This window comes from Nicotiana sylvestris, chromosome 12, assembly GCF_000393655.2.
Source record: "Nicotiana sylvestris chromosome 12, ASM39365v2, whole genome shotgun sequence".
NCBI lineage: Eukaryota > Viridiplantae > Streptophyta > Magnoliopsida > Solanales > Solanaceae > Nicotiana > Nicotiana sylvestris.
This window is the reverse complement of record NC_091068.1, coordinates 116,563,386-116,576,421: the sequence shown is the minus strand read 5'-3', so window position 1 is coordinate 116,576,421 and position 13,036 is coordinate 116,563,386. Positions and strand designations below refer to the sequence as shown.

The 13,036-nt window shown below is 41.4% G+C and overlaps 1 protein-coding gene across 1 annotated transcript; it reads left to right on the top strand.

The window, feature by feature from the left end:
• The first annotated feature begins 1,878 nt into the window (after window positions 1-1,878).
• On the top strand, window positions 1,879-9,813 carry LOC138883584 (uncharacterized). The gene is made up of 5 exons (XM_070164279.1): window positions 1,879-2,052; window positions 3,163-3,918; window positions 4,023-4,086; window positions 4,156-4,469; window positions 9,646-9,813. Exons 1-5 carry the CDS (start codon window positions 1,879-1,881, stop codon window positions 9,811-9,813), a joined length of 1,476 nt encoding a protein of 491 aa, XP_070020380.1.
• Window positions 9,814-13,036: the final 3,223 nt, after the last annotated feature.

Here is a 13,036-nt window from a genome sequence, read left to right as displayed (position 1 = left end):
GTGAAGATTCTGTGGTCACAAGAGTGTTAGTTGACAATGGTTCTAGTGCAAACATTTTCCCTCTCTCTACTCTACACAAGTTGAAAATTGATGCTGAGAGGATCCACAAGAATAGTATATGTGTCCAAGGTTTTGACGGAGGGGGAAAGGACTCTGTTGGCGATATTGTGTTCGAACTAACCATAGGACTAGTGGAATTTACTATGGAATTTCAGGTACTGGATGTGGCCGTCTCTTACAATTTGTTGTTAGGTAGCCTTGGATACATGTTGCCAAGGTAGTTCCGTCTTCCCTGCACCAGATGGTGAAATTGGAGTGGGAACGACAAGAAATCGTCGTGCATGGTGATGAGAACATATGTGCTTTCAATGATACATCCATCCCGTCTATTGAGGCTGAAGAATATAATGGGCCATGGGTCTATCAAGTTTCCGAAATAGTGTCGGTTGAGAAGGTTCCAAAAGTGGAATACATTCCAGGTCCAAATTTAGTGTCTGCTACCGTCATGGTAGCAAGTGAAATGTTGAAGAATGGTTTTGTGCCGGACAAGGGTCTGGGTGCATCTTTGCAAGGTATCGTGCAGCCAGTGTCTTTGTGTGAAAATCTGGGTACGTTTGGTCTAGGGTTCAAGCCTACAGAGGATGATGTGAAGAAGGATAGAAAGTTGAAAAAGAAGGCATGGTCGCTCCCTAAGTTAATCCCACGTCTCTCTAGGTCTTTCATCAAGGTAGGGGTCATGAAGCGTCTATTGACAATAGTTCTAAAGCCTGTGGTTGATTTTGATGAATAATTGGTTAAAAGGTTCCAAAGTTTATTTGATTAGGTGAACATGGTAGAAATTGGAGAAGGATCTAGCAAAGAGGATGTGTAATTTATTGGGCCAAAAGTTGAAGCTTAACAATTGGGATGCTACTCCTATCCCTACCTGGAAGGAGTTTTGGTAGTTTGCTTTGTTTTCCTTTCATTTATCTGGATTATTCCAGGGTTGTAATTCAGATTTTTATCTTCCGTCTGTCTTGATGTACAAACCCTTCTATCCTTTATTTTCAATGAAATGCAATTTCCCTTTTTCCATTACTCCTGATAGTGTCATTTTTATTTTTATTTTTACAGTTCTTTTTATGCTAGTTTTAATGACATGGCATGCATGAGGAATCTTCGGCCAAGTCTTAAAAGCCAATCTAACTCTGAAATAATAATCTAATAAATAAATTGTGATGATGAAGTATAATATGATGAAGAGGAGGCATTTGAGGAAATTAGTAAAGAGCTAAGTCACTTTGAAGAGAAACCCAAGCCTTATTTGAATGAAACCGAAGCAATCAATTTAGGAGATCCAGATAATATAAGGAAAACCAAGATAAGTGTACACTTGGAACAACAAATCAAGGAGGAAATAATCAAAGTACTATATGAATATAAAGACATTTTTGCATAGTCATATAATGACATGCCGGTCTAAGTACTGACTTGGTGGTTCACAAATTGCCCACTGACCCGACATTCCCTTTCGTCAAGCAGAAGTTAAGGAAGTTCAAAACTGACATGAGTGTGAAGATCATGGAAGAAATCACAAAACAACTGGATGCAAAGGTCATTCGAGTCACGCATTACCCCACTTGGTTAGCTAATGTTGTGCTAGTACCAAAAAAGGACGGCAAGACCAGGGTGTGCGTTGATTACCGCGATCTCAACAAATCAAGTCCAAAGGATAATTTCCCATTGCCAAATATCCACATTTTTATTGATAACTATGCCAAGCATGAGATCAGGTCTTTTGTGGATTGCTATGCGGGGTACCACCAGATCTTGATGGATGAGGAGGATGCATAAAAGACAACATTCATCACACCATGGGGAACTTATTGCTACCGGGTAATGCCATTTGTTTTGAAAAATGTTGGGGCAACCTACATGAGGGCAATGAATACTCTGTTCCATGACATGATACACAAGGAGATTGAGGTTTATGTAGATGATGTGATCATAAAGACGAAGCAACAGCCTGACCATGTCGGAGATGTGAGGAAATGTTTTCTAGAGGCTTCGCAAGTACAATCTTAAGCTTTACCATGCCAAGTGTGCCTTTGGTGTTTCGTCTGGAAAACTGTCGGGGTTTATAGTTAGTCGGTGAGGTATTGAGTTGGATCCGTCAAAGATCAAAGCTATCCAAGAACTGCCATCTCCAAGGAATAAGACTGAGGTGATGAGTTTGCTCGGGCGTTTAAACTATATCAGCAGGTTTATTGCTCAACTTACGACAACTTGTGAGCCCATTTTTAAGTTGCTGAAAAAGGATGTTGCGATCAAATTGACTGATGAATTCCTGGAGGCATTTGATAAGATCAAGGGATATTTGTCAACCCACCTGTGTTGGTCCCGCCGGAACCTGGGAGGCATTTAATTCCTTATTTGACAGTCCTAGATAATTCGTTCGGTTGTGTATTGGGTTAACATGACATCACTTGTTGGAAGGAGCAAGCCATTTATTACCTCATCAAGAAGTTCACATCCTATGAGGTTAAGTATAGTCCTCTTGAAAGGACATGTTGCAACCTAACTTGGGTGGCACAAAAGTTGGAACATTATCTGTCATCCGACACTACTTACCTGAATTTTTGTCTGGGCCCTCTAAAGTATATCGTTCAGAAGACTATGCCCATAGAAAGACTTGCAAAGTGGCAGATTTTGCTCACAGAGTTTGACATTATCTATGTGACTCGGACCGCGATGAAGGCCCAAGCATTAGCAGATCATTTGGCCGAGAATCCAGTGGATGAAGAGTATGAGCCACTGAGGACTTACTTTCCTGATGAAGAAGTGATGCATATCGACGAGGTGGAGCAGGACGAAAAAGCAGGTTGGAAACTTTTCTTTGATGGAGTCATTAACATGAAAGGTGTCAGAATAGGGGTTGTGCTCGTTTCTGAAATCGGGCATCACTACCTTGTTACGGCCCAACTTCATTTCTATTGTACTAATAACATGGTTGAATACGAGGCCTGCATTCTGGGTTTAAGGTTGGCAGTAGATATGGGAGTCCAAGAAGTCTTGGTTTTCGGAGATTCAGATCTTTTGGTGCACCAAATTTAGGGAGAATGGGAGACTCGCGATTTAAAGCTCATACCGTATCGACAATGTTTGCATGATCTTTGTCAACAGTTTCGATCAATAGAATTCAGGAATATTCCAAGGATATATAATGAGGTTGTCGATGCCTTGGCTACCTTGGCGTTAATGTTGCATCATCCGGACAAAGCTTATGTTGACCCTTTGCATATTCAAGTTCGTGATCAGCACGTCTACTGTAATGTGGTTGAGGAAGAAATTGATGGTAAACCATGGTTCCATGATATCCAGGAATACATCAGGATGATGGTATATCCGGTACAAGCCTCAGGTGATCAAAAAGGAACAATTCGACGTTTGGCTAGCAGATTTTTCTTGAGTGGGGGAATTCTGCAGAAAAGAAATCCAGATCTTGGACTGTTGAGGTACATAGATGTTAAACAAGATACGATTATCATGACCGAAGTACATTCCGGAGTTTCCGGGCCGCATATGAGTGGGTATGTTCTGGCAAAGAAAATTCTTCGAGCAAATTATTATTGGCTCACCATGGAACGAGATTGCATTATCTATGTGCGTAAGTGTCATCAATGCCATGTACACGATGCTTTGATTCATTCTTCGCCGTCTGAGTTGCATACAATATACGCGCCTTGGCCTTTTGTTGCTTGGGGCATGGACGCCATTGGACCAATTGAACCAGCGACATCAAATGGGCATAGGTTCATTCTGGTAGCCATCGACTATTTCACTAAGTGGGTTGAAGCTATGAATTTTAAATCTGTGACCAAGAAGGAAGTGGTTGACTTTGTTCACTCGAACATCATTTGTCAGTTCGGAATTCCAAAGGTAATCATCACGGATAATAGTGCTAATCTTAATAGTCATTTGATGAATGAAGTATGTCAACAGTTCAAGATTATGTATCAAAATTCCACTCTGTATCCCCCCAGGAAAATGGAGCAGTTGAGGCTGCCAATAAGAATATAAAGAAGATACTTCGAAAGATGGTGCAAGGTTCTAGGCAATGGCATGAAAAGTTGCCTTTTGCTTTGCTGGGTTATCGCACAACTGTTCGCACTTCAGTAGATGCAACTCCTTATTTGTTGGTATATGGTACTGAAGCAGTGATACCTGTGGAAGTTGAGATTCCATTCCTTCGAATTGTTGCTGAAGCAGAGATTGACAATGATGAGTGGGTCAAACCCCGATTGGAGCAACTAAGTTTGATTGATGAGAAAAGCCTGGCGGCAGTATGTCATGGCCAGTTGTATCAAAAGAGAATGGAAAGAGCATACAACAAGAAGTTGCATCCCCAGAAATTTGAAGTGGGTCAACAAGTATTGAAACATATCCTTCCACATCAGGCTGAAACAAAAGGCAAGTGTTTCCCCAAATTGGTAGGGGTCGTTTGTTGTAACAAGAGTGTTGTCTAATGGTGCTTTGTATTTAACAGATATAGAAGACAAATGTGTAGATATGGCTATCAATTCTGATGTAGTCAAAAGATATTATGTATGATTGCTTTGGTTTAAATTGTGTTGTTTGTACTTGGTATGTTTTGAAGATTGGAATAATGAAGGCATTTTATTCTGCTATCTAAATACTTTATCCTTTGTTAGCCCATTTGAGCCTTATTTATTTTCTTTCATAACCCTCATTTGGAATCAGAAGCAAAGTTTAGAAGTATAAATAGAGAAAATATAAAAAAAAAGAGAAAAGAGGAAAAGAGAAGATAAAAAGAGAAAGAAAAGAATGGAAAAAGAGTAAAGAAAAAAAAGAGAAAGAAAAAGAAAAAGAGAAAAGTAACAAAAAACAAAGCAATTCCTATGACGTGAACTATGTTCGACCTGATTCCTTTAAGGATACTTAGGTAGCCTCACGGTTCGTTCCCATCAAAATAAAAATTCAAAGTTCCCCAAGCAAAGAAGAACTGGGGTAGAAGTTGTGGTTTCGTAAAAGATCTGATTCCAAAAGTTGTAATTCTAAACCCGTTCATTTTAAGCTGTTTTGAGCCTTTATGATATCCTTTCTTTATAATCCTATCCAAAAGCCTACATTACGGTCCAAAGAAAGACCTTCCGATCAATTTTTGAGAATGCCAAGTCAAGAGAGATAGAGGTATGATTCACATCAGGGGCAATAATCCGTTTTTGCACAAAGAAAAATGAATTTTGGGTCTACTTTTCTAAGGCTTTTCCAATGTTAGCCTTGTTAAGCAAGTAATAAAGGATTTCAAAGCTTACTATCAACTTCCAAATTGCACAAAGCAAAGTGCGGCCAAAGCATAGCAGAAATAACATGATCCAAAATGTAAAATAAGGTGTTAGTGGAAGTTCAAGTGGTCGAGCGGTTTCATGAATTTTGGGGAAAATACAGAGGTCCAAATTGGAAGGACAAAAATGTAAAACAGCAGGTTGAGTGTATGGCACCGTGTCATTCAGTGTCCTATGGTTGAGGTTCAATTAAAGGGTCAAACAATTATTTGCCAGTCCAAGGCAACTAATCAGAACAAAGCATGGTAGTGGAAAAGCCACTTTCAGCAAGAATGCCGCAAACTAACCACCATGTTTTCAAACTAATAAGATTTTCTTTGATGGAAATAGGGGCAGGAAATTTCGTTTGTTCCGGAGGAACCGTCTGTAAGGAAAGCATATTCCAGACAGGTTCGACCGTAAACCTTCAGGACCCTCCTGGATAATGGGACTTAGTTTCAAGTTCTCATGACCCTCCTAGATAATGGGATTTAGTTTCAAGTTTTCAGGACCCTCCTAGATAATGGGATTTAATTTAAAGTTCTCAGGACCCTCCTGGATAATGGGATTTAGTTTCAAGTTTTCAGGACCCTCCTGGATAATGGGATTTAGTTTCAAGTTCTCATGACCTTCATGGATAATGGGATTTTGATTCAGGTTTTCAGGGCCCTCCTAGATAATGGGATTTAGTTTTAAGTGCTCAGGACCCTCCTGGACAATGGGATTTAATTTCAAGTCCTCAGGACCCTCCTGGATATTAGGGTTTAGTTTCATGTTTTTAAGACCTTCATAGATAATGAGATTTAATTTTAATTTTCAGGGCCCTCCTGGATAATGGGATTTAACTTTTAAATTCTTATAGCTCTTTTGGATAACATGATTTGGATAACATGATTTGGTTAACACTCACAGATGTTCCCGGTATCAAACTGGGGTAGAGAAGTTTCTTTTGTTTTGTTTGTTTTCTTACAATGGCAGACACCCACCTAGATAACAGGGGAATACATTTCAAGTTTTTGCATCAGACGGCCACTTTAATAACAAGGGAATACATTTCAAGTTTTTGCATCAGGCGCCCACCTGGATAACAAGGGAATACATTTCAAGTTTTTGCATCAGGCGTCCACCTGGATAACAAGGGAATAATTTCAAGTTTTTTGCATCAGGCACCCACCTGGATAACAAGGGAATACATTGCAAGTTTTTTGCATCAGGTGCCCACCTGGATAATAAGGGAATACATTTAGAGTTTTTGCATCAGGCACCCACCTAGATAACAAGGGAATACATTTCAAGTTTTTCCATCAAGCACCCACCTGGATAACAGAGGAATACATTTCAAATTTGTGTATTAGGCACCCAACTAGATAACAAGGGAATACATTTCAAGTTTTTTGCATCAGGCGCCCACCTGGATAACAAGGGAATACATTTCACGTTTATGCATCAGGTGCCCACCTGGATACAAGGGAATACAGTTAAATATTTTTGCATCAGGCTCCCACTGGTGAATAAGGGAATACATTTCAAGTCTTTGCATCAGGTGCCCGCCTGGAGAACAAGGGAATACATTTCAAGCTTTGCATCAGACGCCCACCAGGATAATAAGGGAATACATTTCATGTTTTTGCATCAAGCGCCCACCTGGATAACAAGAGAATACATTTCATGTTTTTGCATCAGGCGCCCACCTGGATAACAAGGGAATGCATTTCAAGTTTTTGCACCAGGCGACCACATGGATAACAAGGGAATACATTTCAAAATTTTGCATCAGGTGCCCATTTGGATAATAAGGGAATACAGTTAAGTTTTTGGCAATCAGGCGCCCACCTGGTGAACAAGGGAATACAATTAAAGTTTTGATAATCAGGCACCCACTTGGAAAATAGGGGAACTCATTTCAGATTTAATTCGAGTTAGCAACAACAGAAGCACACCTCGAGAGTGCAAGTCAACAGTTCAAGATGTACAATAGAACTACAAAAGTGGAAAGATCAAGTTAAAGATGTGTAGATAGGATTCTTGTAATTCATGGATCATAGTTTAGCCTAGCTTCTTTTTATTTTGTCTCGGTATAATAATGTAACGAACCAGCCAGTCGTTTTAAGAATTAACGCCCCGATCCCCTATTAACTGCTTTCTCTGTATTTGTTTTTGCTATTTTGATTCGTCGGGATATTTGTTTTTGCTATTTTGATTTGTCAGGATGCTTGTAACCCATTAATCTTAACATGAACTCATCATTTAATTTCGGAATTTGTATGGAAATTTGGGGGGGGGGGAGTTCTTAGACCAAAAATTTGAGTTTTGATTGGGGATTTTACATTGGATTTGGATAATTTTGGTATGGTTAGACTCGTGAGAGTATGAGGATCTTGATAATGTAAATTTTACATGATTCCGAGACGTGGGCCCGAGGGGCGTTTTGATCGTTTTACCTAATTTAGCATATTAGCTTAGAATCATTTGTAGAATCAGTTACTTGAAGTGTTATTTACATTATGCAATTGAATTGAATAGATTTGGGCCATTTGGAGCCGGGTACTCGTGGCAAGAACGTGGTTTCGAGTTAATTATTGAGCCGGTTCAAGGTAAGTGGTTTGCCTAACCTTGTGTGGGGGAACTCCCCATAGGATTTGGTATTATTGATATTGAAATGCCTTGTACGTGAGGTGACGAGTGCATACTTGTGGTAATTAATGAAAAATCCGATTTTTATTTAAGTAATTTTAATTGTGTTTCTTTTTTTCCTGTTTATACTACTTGCAATTTAAGCATGTTGTTATCTTAGGGAAGCATGTCTAATGGACTTAATTTCTTTACTTGCTCAAACTGCCTTATTTGGATTACGTCCAGCATGCTAGGCTAGAAATACCTATTTTACCTTGTTATGGAATTTGAATTGAACTATGTATTCTTCTTGTTGTTGATGTATGTTTACTTTGGGACTACGTGACGGTATCCCGGGAGATCCCCCTGTATGTTTACTTTGGTACTATGGAACGGTATTCTGGGAGATCCCTCTACACATTTACATTGGAACTATGGGACTGCAATCGGTAGATTCCCCCTGTACTGAGTATTTATATTTGGGACTACTGATCGGTATTCCAGGATATCCCCTCGCATATGAGTTAGACTACGGATGGTATCCCGGGATATCCATTAGATATTTATATTTGTGACTACAAGACGGTATCCTGGGAGATCCCCGGTTGTTATTTTTGTGTTGAGCTGTATTTCTTTCTGTGTTTACTTTGCCTTTGTAGTAGTTGTTGTTGTTCTTTCTTTTCTGTGTTACTCCTTACTGTTGCACTTATTATAATGTCTTATATTTACACTGTTATACCTTTTATTTCATATAACTTCAGTAGGGCCCTGACTTTCCTCGTCACTACCCGACCGAGGTTAGGTTTGGCACTTACTGAGTACCATTGTGGGGTACTCATGCCCTTTCTGCGCATGTTTTTCATGTTATGATCCAGGTACTTCCACTCAGTCTTATCATCCTTGAGGCAAGATGCTTCTGTAGAGACTTCGAGGTATATCTGCCACGTCCGCAGACCGAGGAGTCCCTTTATATCTTTCTGTAATAGTATAGCCCTTCAATATTTATGTTTTTGTTAGACAATTCTAGAGTTAGAGCTTCTTATGTATCTCTTAGCTTATTATTCATGGGGTTCCGGATTTTGGGAGTGTTGGTTGAGATTTTGTACTGTTATGTGCCAGGCGGCATCTTAAACACTATTTCATTTTGTTATTTCTGTTTTATATTATTTTTGTTTCCGCATTTTTTAGGCTTACCTAGTGGTAGAGACTAGGTGTTGTTACGATAGTTCACAAAGGGCGAACTGGGGTCATGACAAGTTGGTATCAGAGCTCTAGGGTCATAGGAGTCATGAATCACAAGCCGGTTTATTCGAGTCTCATGGATCGGTACGGAGACATTTGTACTTATCTGCGAGAGGCTATGTAACTGTTAGGAAAATTCCACTTCATTTAATTTCCTTGTCGTGCGAGATTTTGATATCACAACTCTAAACTTCTATCTTCTATTCTCTCACAGATGGTGAGGACACATGCTACCAGAGATGATCAGGCACATGCGCCCCCTACTACAACCGTTAGAGGCGGGGGCTAGGGTAGAGGCTGAGGATGCTCACGAGGTGTAGCCAGAGCACCCGCGCGAGCTGCCATCGAGGTACCACCAGCAGTTCCAGCCGGAGTTCAAGCATCTGATACACCTACTGCTACTACTACTCCAGCTTTTCCGGAGACTCTTGCGTAGTTCATGAGCATGTACACCACTCTGGCTCAGGTAAGGTTGCTTCCCCTTGCTGTAGCCACATCTCAGGCTGGGGGAGGAGCAAAGGGTCCCACCGCTCACACTCCTGAGCAGCGAATTCATGTTGATCAGGTCTTAGAGATTATTCCTATACCAAAGTCCCAGCTCAGCCCAGGACAGGGCATCAGCTTCAGAGGATGAGCAGCGGAGGCTTGAGAGGTTCAAGAAGTATGATCTTCCTGTATTCAGTGGGTTAGCATCAAATAATTCCTTGGGATTTCTAGAGGAGTGTTACGGCATCCCCCGTACTATGGGTATATCAGGATTGAGTGGGATTTCTTTCACTGCCTTCCAGCTTTGAGGAGCCGCCTATGAGTGGTGGAGTACCTACGAGTTAGACAGTCCAGATGAGGCAGCTTCACTGACTTGGACTCAGTTTTTAGATATGTTCCTGAGAGTTTGTTCCTCAGAACCTCAGGGACTCATGGCGCATAGAGTTTGAGCATTTGTGCTAGGGTACTATGACTATCTCAGAGTATGCTGTCTATTACACCAACTTGGCTAGACATGCCCAAGCATTGGTTTCTAATGTTCGTGAGAGGGTTCACCGATTTATTGAGGGACTCATTCCTAGCATCAGGTCTAGCATGGCTCGTGAGTTGGAGATGGATATTTCTTATCAACAGGTGGTGAGCATTGCTAGAAGGATAGAAGGTATACATGCTAGGGAGAGAGAGGAGAGGGAGGCCAAGAGGTCTCGAAAGTCGGGCCATTATTCTGGTGCTCGTACCCCAGCTGCAGGTCATGATGGTAAGGGTTATATGAGTCTCCCTATTCATTTAGCTCTTCTATTAGCCAGTAGTGCTCCAGCTCCTCCTAGGCCTCAAGAGCCTTATTATGCACCTCCGGTTTCTAGCGCGCTTCCTACGCGGGGTGCTTTCAGAGGTAAGTCTAACAGACCTGGCCCGAGCTAGTCATAGCCACCACATCATACTAGAGCTTGTTTTGAGTGTGGTGACACATGTCATATGGTGAGGAATTGCCCCAGACTTGGGAGGGGTGCACCTCTACAGTTTTCTCAGCCACAACGTAGAGTTCTCAGGCTAAGGTTACAGCTCCAGTTTCTACTTCACCTGCTCATCCAGCTAGAGGTGGAGGTCGGGGAGGTAGAGGTCGCCCTAGAGGGGGAGGCCAAGCCAGATATTATGGCCTTCCTGCCTGTACCGAGGCTACTGTCTCCGATTCTTTCATCACAGGTATTGTCATGGTTTGTCATAGAGATGCATCGATTTTATTCGATCTAGGCTCCACCTATTCGTATGTGTATTCCTATTTTGCCCCGCATTTGGGTGTACCTTGGGATTCTTTGAGTACTTATGTTTATGTTTCTACTCCTGTGATAGATTCTCTTATTGTGGACCATATTTACCGGTCATGTTTGATTGCTCTTAGTGGTTTTGAGACCAGAGCCGATTTGTTATTGCTCAGCATGGTAGATTTCGATATTATATTGGGCATGGACTGGTTGTCATCCCATTATGCTATTATTGATTGTCACGCTAAAATCGTGATACTGGCTATGCCAGGTGTACCACGAGTAGAGTGGATGGGGTACCTTAGATCATACTTGTAGTAGAGTTATTTCTTTCATTAAGGCTCATCATATGGTTAAGAAGGGGTGTGACGCGTATCTAGCTTATGTGAGAGATATCGGCATTGATACCCCTACAGTCGATTCAGTCCCAATAGTACAGGATTTTCTTGTTGTGTTTCCAGCTGACCTTCTGGGCATGCCGCTAGATAGAGATATTTATTTTGGCATTGATCTGTTTCCAGACACTCAGTCCATTTCTATTCCCTCGTATCGTATGGCCCTTCTTGAGTTAAAGGAGTTGAAGGATTAGTTACAGGAATTGCTTGATAAGAGTTTAATTAGGCCCAGTGTATCACCTTAGGGTGCTCCTGTCCTGTTTGTAAAGAAAAAAGATGGTTCTATGTGCATGTGTATTGATTCTCGTAGTTGAACAAAGTTACATCGAAGAACCGTTATCCTTTGCCTCATATTGATGATCTGTTTGACCAGCTTTAGGTCGCACGAGTGTTTTCTAAAATTGACTTGCACTCAGGTTACTATCAGTTGAAGATTTGGGAGTCAGATATTCCGAAGACTTCTTTCAGGACTCGGTATGGTCATTACGAGTTCCTTATTATGTCATTTGGGTTGGCCAATGCCCCAACAACCTTTATGCATTTGGTGCACAATGTGTTTCGGCCATATCATGAATCATTCATCATTGTCTTTATTGATGATATTCTGGTGAATTCCCGGAGTAGGGAAGATCATGAGCAACACCTGAGGACAGTGCTCCAAACTCTGAGGGAAAAGAAGTTATATGCTAAGTTCTCAAAATGTGAGTTTTGGTTGGAATCCGTGGCATTCTTAGGTCACGTGGTATCGAGTGAGGGTATTCAGGTGGATCCGAAGAAACTGGAAGTAGTGCAGAGTTGGCCCAGACCATCTTCAGCTATAGAGATCCACAGTTTTCTTGGCTTGGCGGGTTATTACTGTCGTTTTATTGAAGGGTTTTCATCGATTGCAACCCCTATGACCAGGCTGACCCAGAAGGGTGCTCTTTTCCATTGGATGGAAGAGTGTGAGGCGATCTTTAAGAAGCTCAAGACAGCTTTGACTACAGCCCCAGTTTTGATATTGCCTACAGGTTCGAGGTCTTATACTATCTATTGTGATGCCTTGAGGATTGGCCTTGAAGCGGTTTTGATGCAGGATGGTAGGGTGATTGCCTATGTATCCAGAAAGTTGAAGGTACATGAGAAGAATTATCCTGTCCATGATCCCGAGTTAGCTGCCATTATTTAGGCCATGAAGATCCGGCATCATTATTTGTACGGTGTTCCTTGTGAGATTTATACTGATCATCGGAGCTTGCAGCACCTGTTCAAGCATAAAGATGTTAATTTGCACCAGATAAGGTGGTTAGAGTTGCTGAAGGACTATGATATCACTATTTTGTATCACCCGGGTAAGGCCAATGTGGTGGCCGATGCTTTGAGTCGCCGGGCAGAGAGTTTGGGTAGTTTGGCTTATTTACCAGTAGCGGAGAGGCCCATGGTGATGGATGTTCAGGCCTTGGCCAACTAGTTTATGAGATTGGATCTTTCGGATCCCAATCGAGTTCTAGCTTGCGTGGTTTCTCGGTCATCCTTATTTGATCGTATCAGGGAGTGTCAGTTTGATGACCCTCATTTGCTTGTCCTCAAGGACAAGGTTCAGCATGGTGATGCTAGAGACATGACTATTGGTGATGATGGGGTATTGAGGATGTAGGGTTAGATTTGTGTACCCAATGTTGATGGGCATCGTGAGTTGATTCTAGAGGAGGCCCATAGTTTGCGGTATTCCATT

What these genes read in the sequence shown, in the direction of transcription:
- LOC138883584 (XM_070164279.1), top strand. Translation starts at nt 1,879, where the DNA reads ATGCCATTTGTTTTGAAAAATGTTGGGGCAACCTACATGAGGGCAATG. An exon ending in GTTTTCTAGAGGCTTCGCAA is followed by an intron (nt 2,053 to 3,162) that starts GTACAATCTTAA and finishes CTTTGTCAACAG; the next exon opens with TTTCGATCAATAGAATTCAG. An exon ending in ACTTCGAAAGATGGTGCAAG is followed by an intron (nt 4,087 to 4,155) that starts GTTCTAGGCAAT and finishes TTCGCACTTCAG; the next exon opens with TAGATGCAACTCCTTATTTG.